Source organism: Saccopteryx leptura, chromosome X (genome assembly GCF_036850995.1).
Source record: "Saccopteryx leptura isolate mSacLep1 chromosome X, mSacLep1_pri_phased_curated, whole genome shotgun sequence".
NCBI lineage: Eukaryota > Metazoa > Chordata > Mammalia > Chiroptera > Emballonuridae > Saccopteryx > Saccopteryx leptura.
In genome coordinates, this window is record NC_089516.1 from 16,505,539 (window position 1) to 16,527,824 (window position 22,286).

The 22,286-nt window shown below is 40.9% G+C and overlaps 1 protein-coding gene across 1 annotated transcript; it reads left to right on the plus strand.

Annotated features, from left to right (window-relative positions):
* Positions 1 to 772: 772 nt before the first annotated feature.
* EIF2S3 (eukaryotic translation initiation factor 2 subunit gamma) lies at positions 773 to 18,451 on the plus strand. Its single transcript, XM_066357101.1, has 12 exons — positions 773 to 920; positions 1,463 to 1,526; positions 2,867 to 2,994; positions 3,079 to 3,200; positions 6,255 to 6,349; positions 7,568 to 7,726; positions 8,960 to 9,094; positions 11,419 to 11,513; positions 12,077 to 12,221; positions 13,607 to 13,776; positions 14,137 to 14,309; positions 18,226 to 18,451. The coding sequence occupies exons 1-12, from the start codon at positions 852 to 854 to the stop codon at positions 18,287 to 18,289; spliced, it is 1,419 nt and encodes a 472-aa protein (XP_066213198.1). The 5' UTR covers positions 773 to 851; the 3' UTR covers positions 18,290 to 18,451.
* The last annotated feature ends 3,835 nt before the right edge of the window (positions 18,452 to 22,286 follow it).

The following is a 22,286-nucleotide window of genomic DNA, read 5'->3' on the forward strand; positions in this document are numbered from 1 at the left end:
GTAATCTTTCCATTAAGGAAGTGACGTTTTTTGGATCAGTTTTTTTTACATATATATATTTTTTTCTTTTTTTAAATTTTATTTTTGTTGGGTCAGTTGTTTAAAAAAAACCTCTCTGGACGTTCTCACCGACACCCAGCCTCTACCCTCCGCTTAACTGCATTCTAGCGCCACCACAGGCCACCTCCCTAGCTCGAGAAACCTTTCTCCTAGAACAAGTAAGACTGCTTTTGCCATCTCTGGGCCGCGGAACCTCCGCGCGAGGGCGCCCTCCCCGCCGCCTGCCAGGTGACGCGCGGCGCCGTGAACGTGGCCAGCTCAGCGCATGGCCTCCTCCCAGCCAACAGCTCCGTCACAGGTGGGCCGGACCCCAAGCCAACCTCGCCTTATTAAATTACGGAAATCGGTACAGAAGGACATTCCCACACTCTCTGCGCACACCCTAACTCTGGTTCCCAGGTTCCAGGGAAACCCTTCTACCCATGCGCACGAGAAACGGAAATGACTTCTCCGTTGCCAGCGCGCTCGCGTCGTTAGTTTCACCCGCCCACCAAGGGGCCTTTTTGGGGCTGCCCTCACATATGCCTGCACAAATAATCAACAGGTTTGAGACAGAGAGATCGCGAAACTTTGCCTTATGTTTTCTGGCCATCTTCCCGGCAGGTAATATATGAACCCATAAACAAAGAAGTCCAAGCAGTGAGGCCCTACTGCACCGGTCATCCCCCGTTCCCTGGCCAGGGCCCTAGTCAGCCTTCCCGCCTTCGCCCCGCCCTCCTCCTCCGCACTGGCGGGCCTGCTTGTACGGTCAGGCTGTCGCCGCGGGGACACTTCCTTTTTCTCCGGACAAGATGGCGGGGGGCGATGCTGGAGTGACACTGGGCCAGCCGCATCTTTCTCGTCAGGATCTTGCAACCTTGGTAAGGTTTCGATCTGGCAGGATGCGGAGTGAACTCGGGAGTGGGGGTGACAGAGCCTTCTCCCGGGTGGCGTTGAGACAAAGCAATGCCTGGCTGTCCGGAGCATGCTTAGCTCCGGAGCCAGACGCCCTAAGCTGCCGCCGCCTGCGCCTTAGCAAGTCCGCGAGTTGGGGAGGGTGGTGGTGGTGGTGGTGGTGAGATCGTCGGACCTCGATATAGTATTAAATGTCATTGAGCTTTTCACTTTTGAATGAGAAAGGAGTGTCTACACTCGACTCGGTGCTAATGCTGTCAGTGGTGGGGCGTCCTCGAGCCTCTACATCCCTCATAGTGAATGAAGGTGTAGTGTTGTATAACGATGAAGGACTTTTAGGGGTTCCCATTCATCAGAGTATAGATTGCTTATGCAGGAAAAGCGCTTTAGAAGTGGAAGAGAGCTATTCACATGGTGGCGAGCCGTAAATGAAATGTCAAGTTACAGGAAAAGTTGTGATTGCTTTATGTACCGTGATTAAAAATAAAAGTAAAATATTTTATTGCAGGATGTTACTAAATTGACTCCACTTTCACACGAAGTTATCAGCAGACAAGCCACAATTAATATAGGTAAGATAAGACAACTAACTTCTTGCTTGATCTCTGGCAAGTGGTTTGAATGAACCTTTTCCTTCGTGTGATTACCTGAATTATAACGAGGATGCCAGTATTCAAATAGACATTGAGTACTTGTGAGCAAAGCACCTCCCAGATTTCTTTGGGAAGCACATGCTGCCCATGCCTAGCTTACAGACTAGGTGAGAAAAAGATAAGGACCTATGAGAAGTTTACTAGCATAAGGTGGTATGTAGTCATGTAGCACTTTAAAAATGCAGCTCTACTTGCCACGGGGTTATTGCAAGGGCAGGGTTTTTTAAAGTTTTATTTGCTATATAAGCTGTTATTAAGTAGAGTATTTTTTCTTCTTAATTGACACCTAGAACTTTAGAGGAGAACTTATGTCTACTGAGTGTAAATTTGGGGTATTTGAGAGTCCATACAAACAGCACAGTAAAACCTACTTAAAAGTAAGGCTCCACCCTCAGGCAATTAAAAAGTTAGAAGATGTATGCTACCTTTGATAGCATTACCGTAATTAAATCTGGATTGTTCTCTCATTTTCATGGATTCCTTTTGGTTGGGCTCATCATACCTATTTATTTCATTCTGGGAATACTGGAAAGTTTCTGAATATACAAGATAGTATGTTTTTTATTGAGTATTTATTTCAAATGAAGGCAATCTCTTCTGTGATTAAAAGCATGAGACTATGGAGAATATTATGCTAAGTGAAATAAACCAGGCAGAGAAAGAAAAATATCATATGATATCCCTTATATGTGGAATCTAATGAGCAAAGTGAACTGAGGAACAGAATAGAGGCAGAGGTGGGGTCACAGGGAGCAGAGGGACAGCTGTCAGGGGGATGAGGGGATGGGATCAGAGAAGGTGAAGGGATTAGTGAAATGATATATACATAACACAGAGATACAGGTAACAGGACAGCAAATCCTAGAGGAAAAGGGGGAGGGACAAAAGGGGTATAAAAAGGAACACAGGTGGGGGTGAGGGAGTTATAATCAGTGGGACTCTTGAACTCATGTAAACACAATAAATTAAGAATTAATAAATAAAAGAAAATGCATAAGGAAAAAAGAATCATGCAAAATAAAAAAAAGAACTAAAAAACCCATGAGACTAATCAGGAAGCATCAACTATATATGTGCCTTGACCAGGCAAGCCCAGGGTTTTGAACTCGCAACCTCAGTGTTCCAGGTTGACGCGTCAACCACTGTGCCACCACAGGTCAGGCTTCTGTTAATCTTTATAGTGAGTTATGGCTTTGGGTTTTCTCCTTTAACAGTGTTTGGAAGTGCACGTGAATTAATTTTTTGAATTTTGTCTGTAGGTACAATTGGTCACGTAGCTCATGGGAAATCCACAGTTGTAAAAGCTATTTCTGGAGTTCACACCGTCAGGTTCAAAAATGAACTAGAAAGAAATATTACAATCAAGCTTGGATATGCTAATGCCAAGGTGAGCTGTGTATTATGGAACTAGAAATGAACTTGAATTAGAATGCGCTGTTAACAAATCCGATCTTTTCATTGAAACTTTTAGATTTATAAACTTGATGACCCAAGCTGTCCTCGGCCGGAATGTTATAAATCCTGTGGAAGTAGCATGCCTGACGAGTTTCCTACAGACATTCCAGGGACCAAAGGGAACTTCAAATTAGTCAGGTGACCTCTTTGGTGCTTCATATTTGATTGTCTTGGGTTTGGTGCTTTTTTGAAATATTTAACTGAGATATTAAGCAGTGAACGTAATTGCTCAATGGTTTTGTTATTTTTCCATTATTTTAATTGTCTATAATGACAATAATTTGAAAAGTCAAATATTTAAACCTAAGATACTCACATGCAAGTTCTCCAAAGGAAAAGTATCACATAAGCAGACTGGGATGGAGGAAATACACTTTATTGGATTTTTTTTTTTTTTTTTAAGAGAGAGGGAAAGAGGGACAGACAGGAAGGGAGAGAGATGAGAATCATCAATTCATAGTGTGGCACCTTAGTTGTTCATTGATTGCTTTCTCATGTGTGCCTTGACTAGGGGGCTCCAGCTGAACCAGTGACCCTTTGCTCAAGCCAGCAACCTTGGCCTTCACACCAGCGACCATGGCATTATGTCTGATTCCATGCTCAGGCCACCAACCCCGCGCTCAAGCCAGTGACCCAGAATTTGAAACCTGGGTCCTCAGTGTCCCACGCCAAAGCTTTATTCACTGCACCACCGCCTGGTCAGGCACTTTATTGGATTTAAGGGATTCTTTTTGTCAGGCTCCTAAATTTCTTTTAAACAGTGTTGTTTCTGTTCTTTGATAGGGGAGACAAAGCCAGTCTTTTTTTAATTTTTAGAGAGAAACTTCAATTCATTCTTCCATTTATTTATGCATTCATTGGTTGATTCTTGTATGTCCCCTGATGGGGGATTGAACCTGCAACCTTGACATGTTGGGACAATGCTCTAACCAACTGAGCTACCAGGCTAGGGAAAGCCATTCTTAATTACCTCTTAATTAAGTGCATGGATTTGTTAGCCATCTATTTTCTAAATATGATTGCATATTCTGGTTCTTTATCAGAGGTTACTAACATCAACCTATTGATGTTTATGGGGGTTGGGTTGCTCCACAAAGAAATTTTAGTTTGGGGGAAGGGCTAGGACTAGGGAGAGGTGAGAGAGGCCCTTGCCTTGGGCCCACAATTTAAGGGGGAAAGAGGATGCTAAAATACCCTCAGTAGTTACAATAAATAGTATTGTAAGGCAATTTTATTAAATTAATGCAAGGATATTGGGATAAACAATATCATTTGTTTAAATAAAGATGGGCTTGAAATTACTTATTTTTCTTTTATTTCAGTATCACTTTTTTCCTTATTTTGGGTTCAGCATGGCATTGTTACGGATCTTTTTTTCATTTAAAATTTTGATATTTTGGCCCTGTCTTGGTTAGAGCATAGTCTCAATACACCGAGGCTGCAGGTTCGATCCCCAGTCAGGGCACATACAAAAATCAATCAGTGAATGCATAAATAAGTGGAACAACAAATCGATGTTGCATGCACACGCGCTCTCTCTCTCAAAAAAAAAAAAAAAATCAATAAAAATTTGAATTCTGATATTCTGTTCATGATGCATTTTTTGCATTAGTTTTTTTTAATATTAAGTTTAAATATTATTTATCTTGATTATTAAGATTTTTGTTACCCCCTTACATTTTGCACCCATGGCAAATGTGTCACTTGGCTCACCCTAGTTTGGACCCTGATCAGAGGCCAGCAAACTTTTTCTCTAAAGGGCTGACAGTATTTTTGCTTTGCAGACCATAGGTTCTCTGTTCTAGCTCCTCAGCTCGGCCCTTGTGTTATGAAAGCAGACATAGACGGTGTGTGAGTGACTGCTATGGCGGTGGGTCGGGTTCACCTTGTGGCCGTAGTTTGCTGACCCCTGTTTTAGATAACTGTGAGCACATAGTTGTTTAAAATAATGCTTCTGGCCTGACCTGTGGTGGCGCAGTGGATAAAGCGTCAACCTGGAAATGCTGAGGTCGCCGGTTCAAAACCCTGGGCTTGCCTGGTCAAGACACATATGGGAGTTGATGCTTCCAGCTCCTCCCCCCTGTCTCTCTCCTCTCTCTCCTCTCTAAAAAATGAAAAAAAAAAAAAAAAAAAAAAATAATGCTTCTGGCCTGACCTGTGGTGGCGCAGTGGATAAAGTGTCAACCTGGAAATGCTGAGGTCACCGGTTCAAAACCCTGGGCTTGCCTGGTCAAGGCACATATGGGAGTTGATGCTTCCTGCTCCTCCCCCCTTCTCTCTCTCTCTCTCCCCTCTCTATAATGAATAAATAAAAAAAATCTTTAAAAAATAAATAATTTTTTAAAAATAATGCTTCTGAGTGAGTAGCATGGTTGTTGTTTTTTAAATAGTGCTGCCGTCTATTTAGCAATTCCAGCTTTTCAATGTGCTAGAGAAGTTTTTGGCAAATTATTTTTTCAGATGGCATTGCCCATTTTGTTAACACTTTTAGCTTTCAAATAGATAGCATTCTCTATATATACTCTATACCAGGGCTAGTCAACCTTTTTATACCTACCGCCCACTTTTGTATCTCTGTTAGTAGTAACATTTTCTAACCGCCCACCGGTTCCACAGGAATGGTGATTTATAAAGTAGGGAAGTAACTTTACTTTATAAAATTTATAAAGCAGAGTTAAAGCTTATAATAATAATTACTTAACAAGTACTTTAGGTCAGATTTTCACTGTTTGGCAGAATAAATCTTTATAAATCAACTTCTAAATCAATCTTTTATTTATACTTTGGTTGCTCTGCTACCGCCCACCATGAAAGCTTGAACGTCCACTGGTAGGCGGTAGGGACCATGTTGACTACCACTGCTCTATACCTTATTACTTCCACTGGCTTTGGGAAGTCTTGGTTCTTCAGTTATTTCTAGCTATCACATGGCTAATTTCCTTTGCTTTGTAATGATCTACAATGATTTGACACTCAGCGAGTAGGTAATCTTATTTCTAAGGTTTAGAAACGCCAAGTCCTATAACCACTTGTCTTTATTATAGCAGTAAGAATTATTTTTACATTTTTATTCTATATTCATATGTAATGTTCATAGTCCACTTTTAAAGTGATTTAGTTTTGGGAAATCTATAACTTGCATCGTGAAGTATGGGTTGATCTTAGGACTGACTGCTGTTTCTCCGTTGTTAGACACGTTTCCTTTGTTGACTGTCCTGGCCATGACATTCTGATGGCTACTATGCTGAACGGCGCAGCAGTGATGGATGCAGCTCTTCTGTTGATAGGTAACTGCATCAGAATCGGTTTGGACAAATCAGTGGGGAGCAAACCCAAAGTGAAATATTTAAAGGGGAACTAAGGCCTTTAAGGGCCATATTTATTACTTGAGGGTGACATGAATGAAGGAAACTAACATGAAATCCAGGATGGCATCCCTGCCTACCAGCGATCACGAAATGTTACACAAGGTAGACCTAGGGCTGATGTCTTGTGAGAATTCATATGGCAGTATATAGTTTAAAAGCTTAGTGGTTCCTTTCCCCCACTTAGATCACGTAAAATGATTTACTATTTTAATTTTAAATTTACATGTAGAAGTACATGTACCTTTTTTCTTTTTTGTCTGAGCTGTCCACTGCAACAGTGACGTATAATGTTTTTAGATGCAGATCTCATTCTTAGTAAGTGTTGAAGTCTAGACCTAATTGGGGTTTTCAGAGCTAGGGTTGTGCTACCTTCCTTACATGAACTGTTCAGAGATTTATTGCTTTGGAATATAACTTTTTTAAAGTATGCCGAGCAGATATGGTATAGGACACCTGAACGTCACTGCTCAGGGAGGGTGATCATTTGAGTGCCCAGCCAGACATGCCTGTTTCTTTAGAATACGCTGTTTGGTATCTTCCCAATTCCCTCCTTTGTTAGAGAGTAACCTCTGATAGTTGAAATCCGTAGACTCTATTAAGTGTCTTTCCCTCTTAATTACTCTGTCTCTCAGAAGCTTGACTAGGCCAGAACATTTCTAATACTAGATTGAACCTTATTCCTGAGCAAGAGCTGAGGGCAGACCCCAAGATGCCAAACTTGTTGATTCCAAACTTCTTGCTTAGGACCAGTAATAGGACCCCAATGATGTGATATCCAAGACTTTTGCTTTGAATAGGGCTAGGGCATTCAAATGTTTCATTTGTTAGATGGCCAGTTAATTTTTTTGGTAGTAAAATCCACATAATGTCAAATTTATCATTTTAGCCATTTAAAGTATACAGTTCAATGGCATTAAATGCACTGACAGTGTTGTACAAGCATCGCCACTATCTAGTTCCAGAACATCTTCATTACCCCTAAAGGAAGCCCTGTGCTGTCAGCGGTCATTCTGTTACCCTTCCTTCAGCCCAGCCCCTGGCAGCCACTGATCTGCTTTCTGGCTCTTAGGGATTTGCCTCTTCTGGCAAATATTTCTAGCTAATTCTCATGCATCATTTTTATTCTTTATCATCTAGCTGGTAATGAGTCTTGTCCTCAGCCTCAGACTTCTGAACACCTGGCTGCTATCGAAATTATGAAACTGAAGCATATTTTGATTCTACAAAATAAAATTGATTTGGTAAAAGAAAGTCAGGCTAAAGAACAGTATGAACAGATCCTTGCATTTGTACAAGGTAAGAAGGCATGATATCTGACACATCCATGAGTCACCTTGAGAGCCGTTTAATTCAGATGCCAGATGTTAAATTAACTTTTTTTTTTTTTTTTTTGTATTTTTCTGAAGTTGGAAACAGGGAGGCAGTCAGACAGACTCCCGCATGCGCCCGACCGGGATCCACCCGGCACGCCCACGAGGGGGCGATGCTCTGCCCATCTGGGGCGATGCTCTGTCGCAACCAGAGCCATTCTAGCGCCTGAGGCAGAGGCCACAGAGCCATCCTCAGTGCCCGGGCCAACTCTGCTCCAATGGAGCCTTGGCTGCGGGAGGGGAAGAGAGACAGAGAGGAAGGAGAGGGGGAGGGGTGGAGAAGCAGATGGGCGCTTCTCCTGTGTGCCCTGGCCGGGAATTGAACCCGGGACTCCTGCACGCCAGGCCAACGCTCTACCACTGAGCCAACCAACCGGCCAGGGCCGAAACTATCATTTTTTAATAAAAAATCCTCCTCAGTGATAATACAATGAACAAAAGCATTTTTTTTCATTGGTCCTAAACTATTACTGGGTAGTACTTTGAGAATTGGAACTGACGATCATTTATTGAATCTTCAGAGTCCCATTCTTAAACAGCATAGTATTTTCATTTCAAGGAAGACATAAAGATCTTAGTGTGGACGTTTGATTCTCTCTGAGCCTTGTTTTCTTGTTTAGAAAGGTTGACTTCCCATGAACCCAGCTCTATCGTAATGAAAAAGAATAAGTCATATTGATTAAAATCTAATTGTTCGTTTCATTTCTTTGACCAGCCTGTCTGACATATAATTAATAAGGAGCAAATATTATATGTGCAGCAGTCTTTGATTAGCAAAGAGTCTGTAATTTTATCTTGACATTTATATGAAGATTAATTACATGTTATTAGAAATCTTTCAACCAGTAAAGTGCTCTTTCCCAGGAGTATTAGTATTTTATTCCTTCATACAGTTTTTGTCATTTCAGTATATTAAATATAGCTATTCAAATATTTTGACATTTCCTTTCCTTAAAGGGAATGGTATTAATTTTCACAAGTAAAAGCAAACAGAATACTTCTACCTCTCTAAATAGAATTATTACTTTCTACTGGTTGCTGGCATTTGGGTGGGGGTGGTTAGGCATCTCTTTTAGTAATTGAACAGTTTCATGTAAAATGTATAGAGCAAGTTTTGTATAATTGAAGAATTCTGACTTTTCTCAATTTGATCATATAGGTACAGTAGCAGAAGGAGCTCCTATTATTCCAATTTCTGCTCAGCTGAAGTACAATATTGAAGTTGTCTGTGAGTACATAGTAAAGAAAATTCCGGTGCCCCCAAGAGATTTTACTTCAGAACCCCGACTGATTGGTAAGTGATAGAATTTGTCTTTAACCCCTAACTGGATCTTTTCTATATTGGCAGTTCCCCTTTTTGCAGAGGTAATAATAAATTTAATCTCCATTAAAAAAAAATTGTTTTTGGAAATGGATGAATTTTGAGACTGAATCAAGATGGGATTTTCCACAGTATTTTCTGTGCAATTATGTTGTAGTCAGGAACAGGATATTAAAACTCCCATACAAATGATTTCTTCTTTTTTTTTTCTTTTCTTTTCTTTTTTTTTACAGAGACAGAGAGAGGGACAGGGACAGACAGACAGAAACGGAGTGATGAGAAGCATCAATCATTAGTTTTTCGTTGCGCATTGCAACACCTTGGTTGTTCATTGATTGCTTTCTCATATGTGCCTTGACCGTGGGCCTTCAGGAGACCGAGTAACCTCTTGCTGGAGCCAGCAACCTTGGGTCCAAGCTGGTGAGCTTATGCTCAAACCAGATGAGCTTGCGCTTAAGCTGGCGACCTCGGGTCTCGAACCTGGGTCCTCGGCATCCCAGTCCGATGCTCTACCCACTGCGCCACCGCCTGGTCAGGCACAAATGATTTCATTGTACCATTAATGAGTATTTTCATGTCCCTTTCACTTTTATTTAAGTTCATAATACCAGTGTTGGTATAATTTGATCATTTAAGCTTGTGCTCTCTACACAGAGATGTAGGAGTCTTTTCAAAACTGACCTGGAGCCCTTTTGGGCCTTCACCCAGGGCCCACCTGTGTGTTGTGGGTGGTTGTGATGTGCACCCATTATTAAGGGATACTGCTCTCAGGACCCAAATGCACATCATGGAGTCCTAGAGTGTTTTGTAGCTTTAAAACTAAATTTTTCTGAAACAGTACCTGGGAAACTTGAGAAGTTTACCTATAACTACCTGTTGCTAAATTTGAATAAGTTCTTGCAGAAAAAAAAAAAAAATAATAATAATTTTTATTTCAGAAGTCATAATGTAGAGATGTATAAAGAAAAAAATCCATAGTCTCCCAGCCTCCCATTTCTAGCCCCTTAGCCCTGGAATGACCGAGTTAACAGTTGGTGTATAGTATTCCCATGCCTCTTTTTGTTCACATCATCATGTATAAACATATACGTGTTTTTTAGTTTTTCTTTGTGGAGGTGGGATCATACTGTGTGTTATTTTAGTAACTAGTTTTGTGTGTGTTTTTTTAATAGTATAGGAGAGTTATGCTTCTAGATCATTACATACAGTTCTATATTATTTTTTTTTTTAATGTTTTATTTTATTGATATTTTAGAGAGAGGAAGGGAGAGAGCAGGAGAGAGAGACAGGAACATCTGTTCCTATATGTGCCCTGACTGGGGATTGAACCGGCAACCTCTGCACTCCAGGTCAACGCTCCAACTAACCAAGCTATCTAGCCAGAGCTCTTTTTTTTTTTAAGTGAGAGGAGGGAAGATAGACTCCCACATATACCCTGACTGGGATCCACCCTGGCACCCCCATCTGGGGTCGATGCTCGAATCAACCAAGCTATCCTTAGTGCCTGAGGCCGACACTCAGACCAACCAAGCCACTGGTTGTAGGAGGGGAAGGGAGAAAAGGAGGGAAGAAGAAGCAAATGGTCAGTTTTCATGTGTGACCTGACTGTGGATCAAACCGGAGATGTCCGCATGCTGGGCCAATGCTCTATCCATTGAGCAGATCGGACAGGGCTTGATTCTACATTTTTTACTACCTACGTGACACTTCATAGTATTGATATACCATAAAATACCTCCTATCAATGAACTTTTAAGCCAGAATAGGCGGTGGCGCAGTGGATAGAGCATTGGACTGGGGTGCGGAGGGCCCAGATTCGAAACCCTGAGGTCATAAGCTTGAGTGCAGGGTTGCTGGCTTGAGTGTGGGATCATAGGCATGACCCTATGGTTGCTGGCTTGAGCCCAAGGTCTCTGGTTTGAGCAAGGGGTCACTCACTCTGCTGGAGCCCCCTGGTAAAGGCACATATGAGAAAGTAATCAATGAACAACTAAGGTGCTGCAACAAAGAATTGATGCTTCTCATCTCTCTCCCTTCCTGTCTGTCTGACACTATCTGTCCCTCTCTCTGTCTCTGTCACATATACAGAAAAAGAGAACTTTTAAGTTCCTTCCACTTTTCTGTCCAAAATAAGGCTGTAGTAAATTTAGTTGGAATAATAATACTAGATTTTGTCACAAAATCACCTCTGTGGTGTAAATCTTATGTGTCTGGTCTTTTAGGAAAGTTAACTTAGAAAAGAATATTTTTTCTAAAGTTAAAAGGAACAGAATTGGCTTTAATACGTTTCCCTTTAGTCATTAGATCCTTTGATGTCAACAAACCTGGCTGTGAAGTTGATGACCTCAAGGGGGGTGTAGCTGGTGGTAGTATTCTAAAAGGAGTGTTAAAGGTAAATTGGGTTTTGTTCATTGTGGTGGTGTTTTAATTAGGGTAGCATTGGTTAATAACATTATTTACATTTCAGGTTTTTACAACTTTATAATACAACATCTGTATAATCTATTGTGTGCTCACTACCCTCACTACCCCAAGTCTAGTGGTTGTGGGTTTTTTTTGTTTGTTTTTCTCTAGCTTTTATTTATTTAGTTAGTTTTTTCAATTACAGTTTACATTCAGTATTATTCTGTATTAGGTTCAGATGTACCTCAAAGTGATTAGAAAATCATGCACTTCCCTCGTCTGAATCAGAAAAACAGTATAGGATTCCAAATTGGAAAAATAAATGTTTTCTAAATAAAAAATAAAAATTTTTATTCATAGTGTCTAGTACTTGATATAGAGGTCTTTGTGTACTGTTATGCTTTTTTAACATGTCTGACCTCTGACTTTATAGGTTACTCATGAGTATGAAACACATTTTTTGCGGGGCTAGGACTTTTTCATGTCAGTGGGAAATGTGTTGTCCCTAGTGCTACTTACAGTACTTCTGATTGCTACTGTATATTTGTCTAGGTGGGCCAGGAGATTGAAGTCAGACCGGGGATTGTTTCCAAAGACAGTGAAGGAAAACTCATGTGTAAACCGATCTTTTCCAAAATTGTGTCTCTCTTTGCGGAACATAATGACCTTCAGTATGCTGCCCCAGGCGGTCTTATTGGTAAGGAGTTTCCTCCCATCCTATGCTTTTCCTTTGTGGTACTTTGCACGTTCTCATGGGAAGTGGATTACCCAAACAGATACAGGTTTTTAATTGGATATTAATTGGATGGGGTGGGGGAGCATACATGTGCTTAAACTGTTAATTTTAAGTCATAAGATGATTTTGTGTGTTGTGTGTTTTTTTAAGACTTTATTTATTGATTTTACAGAAAGGAGAGGGAGAGAGAAAGGGAGGGGGGAGAAGCGGGAAGTATCAACTTGCGGTAGTTGCTTTTGGTACGTGCCCTGACCGGCAAGCCTGGGGCTTTGAACCGGTGACCTCAGCATTCCAGGTCGATGCTTTATCCACTGCGCCATCACACGTCAGCCTCATGTGTTTTTCCGAAACTTACTTTTTTAGGCATAAAAAAAGAATACATTTTGGTTTAGTATGTAAAGCAGCTCCTTTTTAGCAATAACAGAAGTTTTACAACCTAGCAGTTAAAAATACCCAACTGTACCTTCCGGGGAGGCATCTACATGGTTGGGGAGTAGAGAGTGCTTGTTTTTATGTATGTTTCGCAAATGGAAAGTTACCAACAAATCTTGCTTGGAACGCTGAGGTCACTGGTCCGAAACTCCGGGCTTGCCCAGTCAAGACACGTATGAGAAGCAACTGCTACAAGTCGATGGTTCCTGCTTCCCCACACCATTTCTCTTTCTCTCTCTCCTCTCTCTAAAAAAAAAAAATCAATAAAATCTTAAAAAGAAAGAAAGTTACCCACAAATGTCATTTGAATTGTATCAGATCATATTTACACTGAGGTGGGAATAAAAGAAGATATCTCCCATTGTGTACTAATTACTGAGATAATTTATGGTTTTCTTGGTCCCTTACAACTTAGTATATTACCAGATAACCATAAAAAGGCTAGGTTAAGTGACAGTCAGAGGTACTGTGCCTTTGGATTAAAGAAAAAAATGTTTGGCTTAGAAGGAGTTTGCCCTTTGGTTCTATGGATTTGGCTATATAATTTTTCTACTTTGTCCTTTAACTAAGAATTTATTGTATGTGTTTTGTTTTCCTTTTCAACCTTCATTGAAGATATTCAGACTCATTTTTGAATTAGGCTATAAACCTCTTTGCCCTTTGTTTAGGGATTTAAATCAAGGGATTCTTTCTGTTTTCAAATGCCCAAGTAACCTGTGAGTTTGCAATTCTATTTCTTTGGGCATTTTGTCATCCTTACCTAGCTATTACATGACTGTGAAAATATAAATGTGTATTAAAATGTAGAGGTATGTATGTGCTGGACTTCTTTAAGTTTTGAGGTAAAGAGCTTTATAGGGGAAAAAGTTGGACCCTACATACATATATATATTATATACTTTATTTTATATCAGGAGTTGGAACAAAAATTGACCCCACATTGTGCCGGGCTGACAGAATGGTGGGGCAGGTACTTGGTGCAGTTGGAGCTTTACCTGAGATCTTCACAGAATTGGAGATCTCCTATTTCCTGCTTAGACGGCTTCTGGGCGTGCGCACTGAAGGAGACAAGAAAGCAGCAAAGGTATGTGCTTTCTGTAGTTCTGTTTTGGAAAAGTGACAGTGATGTTAAGATCAGTTTTATAGTTAAACATGGGATTTTAAAAATAACTAAAGGTGAGTAAGTTTGACTTGCTAAAAATGGAGAACTTCAGTATGGCAATCAGTTTTTAGTGAAACCAAACGAAACGGGGGGAAATACGTCACATATGACAGGGATATAGTGCTGTTATCCATGTGATTTTGGAAGTCTCAGTAAGATTCGGTTGGCAGAGATGGAAAATGGCTGACATCTGTTGTTGGCAGGGATGAAGGAAAACCGCAGCAGTTTGGGGAAAGCAGTTTCTCAGTTTGGGGGTTTGTTTTCCCCCGATTATTTCCCTAGGTGCAAAAGTTATCTAAGAATGAAGTGCTCATGGTGAACATAGGATCCCTGTCGACTGGAGGAAGAGTTAGTGCAGTCAAGGCTGACTTGGGCAAAATCGTTCTGACCAATCCTGTGTGCACAGAAGTAGGAGAGAAGATTGCCCTCAGCCGAAGAGTTGAGAAACACTGGCGGTAAGTTCACTAGCCGTAGTCACTAAGAAAGAAGGCACCGTCAGTTTCCTTAAGTTCCTGGTGGTGTACACGCACACTTTTCCTGTATTTTCTAAAAACAAAGATATTCCATAAGCACTTAAAGAAGTTTAGCCTGACCAGGCGGTGGCGCAGTGGATGAAGCGTTGGACTGGGATGTGTAAGGACCCAGGTTCAAGACCCCGAGGTCGCCCGATTGAGCGCAGGCTCATCTGGCTTGAACAACAGCTTGGGCCCAGGGACACTGGCTCCAGCAAGGGGTTACTCAGTCTGCTGAAGGCCCGCGGTCAAGGCACATAGGAGAAAGCAGTCAGTGAACAACTAAGAAGTCGCAACACACAACAAAAAACTAATGATTGATGCTTCTCATCTGTCTCCATTTCCTGTCTGTCTGTCCCTGTCTACCCCTCTAACTCTCTCTGTCTCTGTAAAAAATAATAATAATAATAAAAAATTGGCTAAAGAAGTTTAATATTGATGAAATACTGAAGTCTGCAGTCTGTATTCCAGTTTTATTGTTTGTCCCAATGATGTCCTCTGGGGCCCTCCAGTCTGGGATCATGCATTGCGTTTAGTCTCATGTGTCTTTGATCTCTAATCTGGAACTTCTTCAGCCTTTCTTTGTCTTAACTGACAGCTTTGAAGAATACAAACTAGTTCCTTTAGAGACTGTTCCTCAGTTTCAGTTTATCGAACCTGTAACCTAGGCATATTGGGACAACACTCTTAACCAACCGAGCTACCCAGCACAGGGTGTTCCAGAATCATCTTGTACCTCCCTTCTCCAGTTTGGAATTGGCCATTTCTCTGAGGAACCCTAGTTCCGTTTAGTGGGAAATGGGATTTAGAAGTGAAGATCTCGGTGCTGAGGGTGCTCATCGCTTTTAAGGTGCTATTGCTTCTGGGCCCTTTCTGTTCTGTGACCTCACCATTGCCCATACTACCATCACTTCGCGCTTCAAGACATTGCAGAAGATTCCTAGTTTGCCTCTTCGTTACTGAAGAGCTCAAACATTTTTATCATGCTGTGCTCAGTAATTTCCAGTAGCTTCTCACTACTCTCCATTACTCAGGACCTTTCTGGAAGCCTGCTTCAGTGCATTTTATATTTCCTCCTGCTTTGTCTCTAAACCCTCTGAATCAGACTATTGTGTGCCCTGTGTATCCCCGCAGTTCTTCAAATTGCCCTTGACTCTTTGTTTTTCCGTCACTATCGACCCCTTATTGAGGCTTCCTTGACTCTCTGCTCCATGATGGTCTCTCATGACTTACTGTTCAGAAGATCTGAATTACTGTTCTCCTACTTATGTTAAACTTTTTGTTGTCCTTTCTTTTTAATTTTGAAATTTTAAAAAATATTTTATTTATTGATTTGAGAGAGAGAGAAGGGATAGGGAGCAGAAAGCATCAACTCATAGTTGCTTCTGATACGCACCTTGAGCAGGCAAGCCTGGGGTTTCGAAACAGCGACCTTGGCCCCGGCCGGTTGGCTCAGCGGTAGAGCGTCAGCCTGGTGTGCGGGGGACCCGGGTTCGATTCCCGGCCAGGGCACATAGGAGAAGCGCCCATTTGCTTCTCCACCCCCTCCCCCTCCTTCCTCTCTGTCTCTCTCTTCCCCTCCCGCAGCCGAGGCTCCATTGGAGCAAAGATGGCCCGGGCGCTGGGGGTGGCTCCTTGGCCTCTGCCCCAGGTGCTAGAGTGGCTCTGGTCGTGGCAAAGCGACGCCCCGGAGGGGCAGAGCATCGCCCCCTGGTGGGCAGAGCATCGCCCCTGGTGGGCGTGCCGGGTGGATCCCGGTCGGGCGCATGCGGGAGTCTGTCTTACTGTCTCTCCCCGTTTCCAGCTTCAGAAAAATACAAAAAAAAAAAAAAAAAAAGAAACAGCGACCTCAGCATTCCAGGTCGACGCCTTATCCACTGCACCACCACAGGCCAGGCTTGTTGCCTCTCAAGTAAATAATCCTGCTTTGTGGTGACTTATGCCCACTGGATTTTACTCTTTTATATGATTGTACTATTTGTCATTATAGACTAAGGTGACCAACTTTTTTACAATGAAAAGGAGGACAAAAATAAATTGAAGAAAACATCATAAATAGAAGAAACATTTTATTCATTGCAATACACTATAATATGATAAATGCACAATAAAAACATTTGTAATATTTTATATTGTAATTGTGCTTACATGCCTATTAATTTTTAATATTGTAAGAAAAAATACTCATTTATTAAAACTAAATCTCAAACAAAACCACTAATTTAGAGTGATATTCAGGTATATTTATCATTTTCTAATTAAAAACATGTTTTATGCAACTATTTAATCAAAATGTGTTAATAGATATGGTTAGATTTCCACTTTAAAACTCGAATTTTGGAAAAATACTTGTAAATAAAATTATACGTATTTGGAAATTATTAAATAGATAATGAATTAATAAAATGTGAATTGTGCTTCCCTGTCTATGATTGAATATTCACTGAGAAAGAAATAATCGTGAGTCTGCAATGTCATATGCGCTGTGTTGTGTTTCAGTAAGATATGCACAAAGCCATTTGCGCACTCAGTATATCGCGCGCTCTCTCAAGGTCTCCCGTGCGGAGCGCATGTGTCTCAATCGCGTCTCGCGCTCTGTACAGATCCTTGACAAATTGTCATACCAAATACAAATAGGTCACATTACACGCAATAGATCACTCTGCATCAATTGAATACAGATATTTACAGATTAGTCTTCCAATATCAAAAAGGAGGACTTGGAGGAGGACACTTTTAGAAGGAGGACAGAACTTACAAAAGAAGGACCGTCCTCCTTAAAGGAGGATGATTGGTCACCTTATTATAGACATACTGATTTTCAGTATATTTTAAAATTGGCCTAAATAATAAACTTTCAAAAACTCTCAACATGGGATACATTATTCTCAGTTTGAATGGCACATTTCCTAGATTAGAACAGATTTTAAAAGAAAGGATTTTTTGTTTGTGGAGAATCTATCCAAATGAAATGTTCGGCTTTGCTTAAAATTTGGCAAGTAGGAGGCCCTGGCTGGTTTGGTCATTGGATAGAGCGGCAGCCCAGCCTGCAGAGGTTGTGGGTTTGCTCCCGGTCAGGGCACATATAAGAAAGCAATCAATGAACAACTAAAGTGATTCAACTATGAGTTGATGCTTCTTGTCTCCCTTTTCTGTCTCTTTGTCTTGCAAAAAAAAAAAGCAATTATGTTAATATTGTTAAAAGAAATGAGAGCATCTGACTGATTCTTACATTCTTTAGAATTGTGGTTTTAACCCACATGCAAATGGGTTTTGTTCTAGAAGCTACAGTTGAGGTAGCAGTCCAGCCTGGTCATTGATGAGAGCAGACATTGCAAGAGGGAGCCAAGGTCTCTCTGCTGTTGAGAGTAATCTGCCAGTCGACTATCAAGTCCCTTAGTTCTTCTCTTAATTCCCTTTACCAGCCCAGGTCAGGCTAAAGCCATTCTGATATACTGAGTTGCTATGAATGGTAAACAAGCACTTTTCAAGGAGAAAAGAATAGAGAATGAGATTTTTAAAAATATGAGACTGAGGGGGTTTTGTATCAGCATAGTTCCTTAGGTGGATGGGAAGGCTCTTGGCTCTGAAGGGAGAGGTATATTTCGGGAGAGTGAAGATGAGCATATTTATAGTAGCAACTTTTTTTTTTTTTTTTTTTGCTTTTTCTGTCATTCATTCTGGCTAGAGCCCATCTCTGGGTCCAAGGATCTAAGACGATTTGAACTTGCCTTTTGAAGGAGCAGGTTTTGGAAATATTCCGATTTAGCAGCTAGGCAAGTAAAGCCACTTATGTCATAATTTTGTGGTAATGATGATGAAGTATACAAAAACCTCACAGTTTCTTTTCATTTTGCAGTTTAATTGGTTGGGGTCAGATCAGAAGAGGAGTGACAATCAAACCAACAGTAGATGATGACTGAAGAACTTGCATCAAGCCACATTTACTATTACCATTCTAGGGGGGTATTTTCAAAGCTGTGCTGGGGAATGAATTTCAGCCTTGTTAACTGTTACCTCATTTTCTGGCGATGAAAATGTAACTTCTAATACTGAAATAAAGTCTATAACAAGTGCAAAAACCATGGGTTTGTATCTCTCAGAAATTAATCCGTCACCAGTCATGTCTAATTAATCATCACTGTCGGTTTCAAATGGACCCGCTACAACCAGCTTTTGCTGTAGCACATGTACCACCAAAGCCATTTGAAATAAAAATTTTCTTCTTATTTCATCTTTTAGTAGCTCCAGGTTCGAAAGGTTGTTACATCAGTAAAAACTTGGAGATACAGATTCTTGAAGATCAGCTACCCTTGGCGTCATTTTCTGTTGCTTTATCTTCACAACTTTGAGTAAAAAAAAAGTAATAGGTTCAAATAAAATGATCCTTTAGGGCCCTGGTCGGCAAACTGCAGCTCGTGAGCCCGTGCGGCTCTTTGGCCCCTTGAGTGTGGGTCTTCCACAAAATACCATGTGCGGGTGCTACCTCGATAAGGAATGTACCTACCTAAATAGTTTATAGTTTAAGTTTAAAAAATTTGGCTCTCAAAAGAAATTTCAATCGTACTGTTGATAATTGGCTCTATTGACTAATGAGTTTGCCGACCACTGCTTAGGACAGTGGTTTTCAACCAGTCTGTGGAAGAGTTGACCACCCTGATGTTGTGTGAAGATTATTGGGTCTGTAATCATCGGGTCTGTAATCTTTATTTACCACAACATCAGGGTGGTTCTCAGAGGGAAGGAGGAAGAAGGGACAGGATCAAAGAAGGTGAAGGGATTAGCTAAAAAACATAACACAGACAGCCAACAGTGTGGACAGCCAGAGGGAAAGGGGGGAGGGGAAGGGAGGAAGGCAGGAAGGCGGGAGGGGGAATGCAGTGGAAAGACTGCTTGGGGTGGAGGTTGGGGATACGATGCAGGGTGTAGAGGTGTTATACTGAGTTGTACACTTGAAACCTGTGTAGTTTGGTGAACCATGTCAACCCAGCAAATGTCAATAAAAACCCCCCAGGAGGGTTGGTTAACTTGCTGACTGGCCCGAAATTTCTGGGGGACTGGCAGTTGAAAAACACTGCTTTAGAGCCTGAGTGTTGTTTCCATGGACACACCTTCCTCTTCCTGGACTAGAACACAGGAACTCACCCGTTCCTCGTGAAACTCTGCCATTGTTTCTGTGTTGGTTGAGACCTGAACTGCCAACAGCCTACTCCCGTTGGAAAATCCTGTTACACCAGGTGATTCTAGAACAGCAAAACAGATCTTTCCAGGCCTTACTTTAGGACAGGGGTAGTCAACCTGGTCCCTACCACCCACTAGTGGGTGTTCCAGCTTTCATGGTGGGCGGTAGCAGAGCAACCAAAGTATAAATAAAAAGATAGATTTAACTATAGTAAGTTGTTTTATAAAGACTTATTCTGCCCAACTTAGTGAAAATCTGACATAAAGTACTTGGTAAGTAATTATTATATGCTTGCTGTAACTCTGCTTTATAAATTTTATAAAGTAAAGTTACTTCCCTACTTTATAAATCACCATTACTGTGGAACTGGTGGGCAGTTAGAAAATTTTACTACTAACATACAAAGTGGGTGGTAGGTATAAAAAGGTTGACTACCCCTGCTTTAGGAGATTCTAACATTAGTAATTTTTTTTAATAGTAATCTTTGGATCTTTCAAGAGGTAAAAGACATTTTAAAGCAAAGGGTGTGCCCTTTGGTTTCATTTGCTCTCCCTGCTCCTGCACTTACCCTGTGCTGTGCTTTTAAGCTTTAACTTATTTTTTGTTTCATAAGATTCAGTTAGAGCAGTGGTTCTCAACCCTGACTGATCAGAATTGCTGGAGAAACTTTTAAAAAAGAAAGACATATCCTACAGAGATTCAGATTTAATTGGCTTGGGGTGGAGCCCAGGCGATGATGTTTTTAAAAATTCCTCAGTGTTGAGAAACAAGTTCAGAGAGTTGAAAAGTAGGTTTATCTGATAACACAATCTTACTGAGTTTTGGGAGTCTGATATGACTCTCTAGTTTACTTTTCTTAAATTTGCATCTAATGTGGGACTGGATGCCATAGTCATAATAGCATGCTCCTTTGGGCATTGAGGCCACCGCCTTGCAGAAGTTCAAAAGCTGTGGCTATGAGTTACATAAATGTGTAAGTTTTGAGGAAGCATATTAACGTTACATACTTAGTTGACTTTGAAGGATTGTGTTATAGCACGTGGAACACATTTAACTAAAGTCAAGTTCTAATTTAAGCAATTTTATATCTAACATGTCCTTATATGTTTTCTAAGCACCTTCTACCAGAAATTCTGGAATCACATAAGATCCAGAGCTCTTTAATAAATGACTACTGTATTTTTCTCTCCATAAGACGTATTTTTTCCCCAAAAAAAGTGGAGGGGAAAATGCCCATGCGTCTTCTGGAGAGAAAAATATGGTATTTTATTAAATATTTTAACACATCATTTGGTTCAGAATATTTTTTTTCTTATTTTCCTCCTTAAAACCCTAGATGTGTCTTATGGTCAGGGGCATCTTATACAGCAAAAAATACGGTAATTTATTTTAATTAATGTCAGAATTGAAACCAGAAGTCTCTTGTCTACTTCAAACATCCACCTGAATGTCAACAAAATTGCAAAGCACTATCCTTAGTGTAAATGAGAATACACAAATAAGAAAACAATGGGCCTTATTTTCATAAAACTAGTCTACATACCTAGTTGGGAATCTGCTTGTAATGTGATGTTGCTGATGAAAGCACATTGCATACGTAAATCCCATCGGCTCTCCCGTGAAGATAGGAAGATATTTTCAGAATCTGACCAATTCTCACCTCCACTGCTACCATCCTAGCCGAAGTCACCACTGGCAATAACCTGGTAACTCCTTCCTGCTTCACTTTAACCTCAACATAGGCAGTTACCCTTTCTGTAAGAGAATGCTATGTACAACTTGATAATTACAAAGTTAGCCTCACAGAAATGGGGGGGCATGAGGACACTTCAACTGTGCATGCAGATGATATCCAGGTGGACCTAGAAAGCTCACTTCACTATTTCACTGTGTGTAACTTCCCACAATGAGTGTGTGTGTGTATTTTGCAGAGGAAAAACTTTTCTTACAATAAGAGTGAGCAAATAGCTGTGCTCTCATAAAACTTCTGAAATCCCATTTGAAAAAATATGAAGCTTCCAGTGAAATGGATGCTATTCTAGACATACAAACTTTAAGTAAGAGGAGGGGAGATAGACTTCCACACGTGCTCAGACTGGGATCCACATGGCTGTTGGGAATCCACATCCCCTGTTCTGGGGCCAATGCTTAAATCATCCAAGCTATTTTTAGTGCCTGAGGCTGATGTTTAGACCAAATGAGCTATCATCAGTGCCTGGGGCAACACTAACCAATTGAGCCACTGGCTGCAGGAGGGGAAGAGGAAGAGAATGGGGAAGGGGGCAGAGAGAAGCAGATGGTCCCTTCTCTTGTATGCCCTGACAGAGAATCAAACCTGGGACATCCATACACCAGGTTGACTCTGTCCACTGAGTCAACTGGCCAGGGCCCATAAAAATTTTTTAAATTGCCTATAACAAAGCAGGTGCCCTTAAACTGTCGATAATCAAGAAACTGAGAAGGTTAGAAAATTACTTTTGCAAGTTTTCACATTCTGCCAAATTTTAATGAATAGGTAATTCTGATATTTAAAATGTTCCAGAAAATAGGAAATAAAAAGGGGTGAAAAAGGAGACATACTCATTGTTCAAAATTATTATATCCCTTGCCTGGCCAGGTGGTAGTACAGTGGATAGAGCATCAGCCTGGGACTCAGAGGACACAGGTTCAAAACCCTGACATTGCTGGTTTGAGCCTGGGCTCATTCAGCTTGAGTGCACACTCACCAGCTTGAGCAT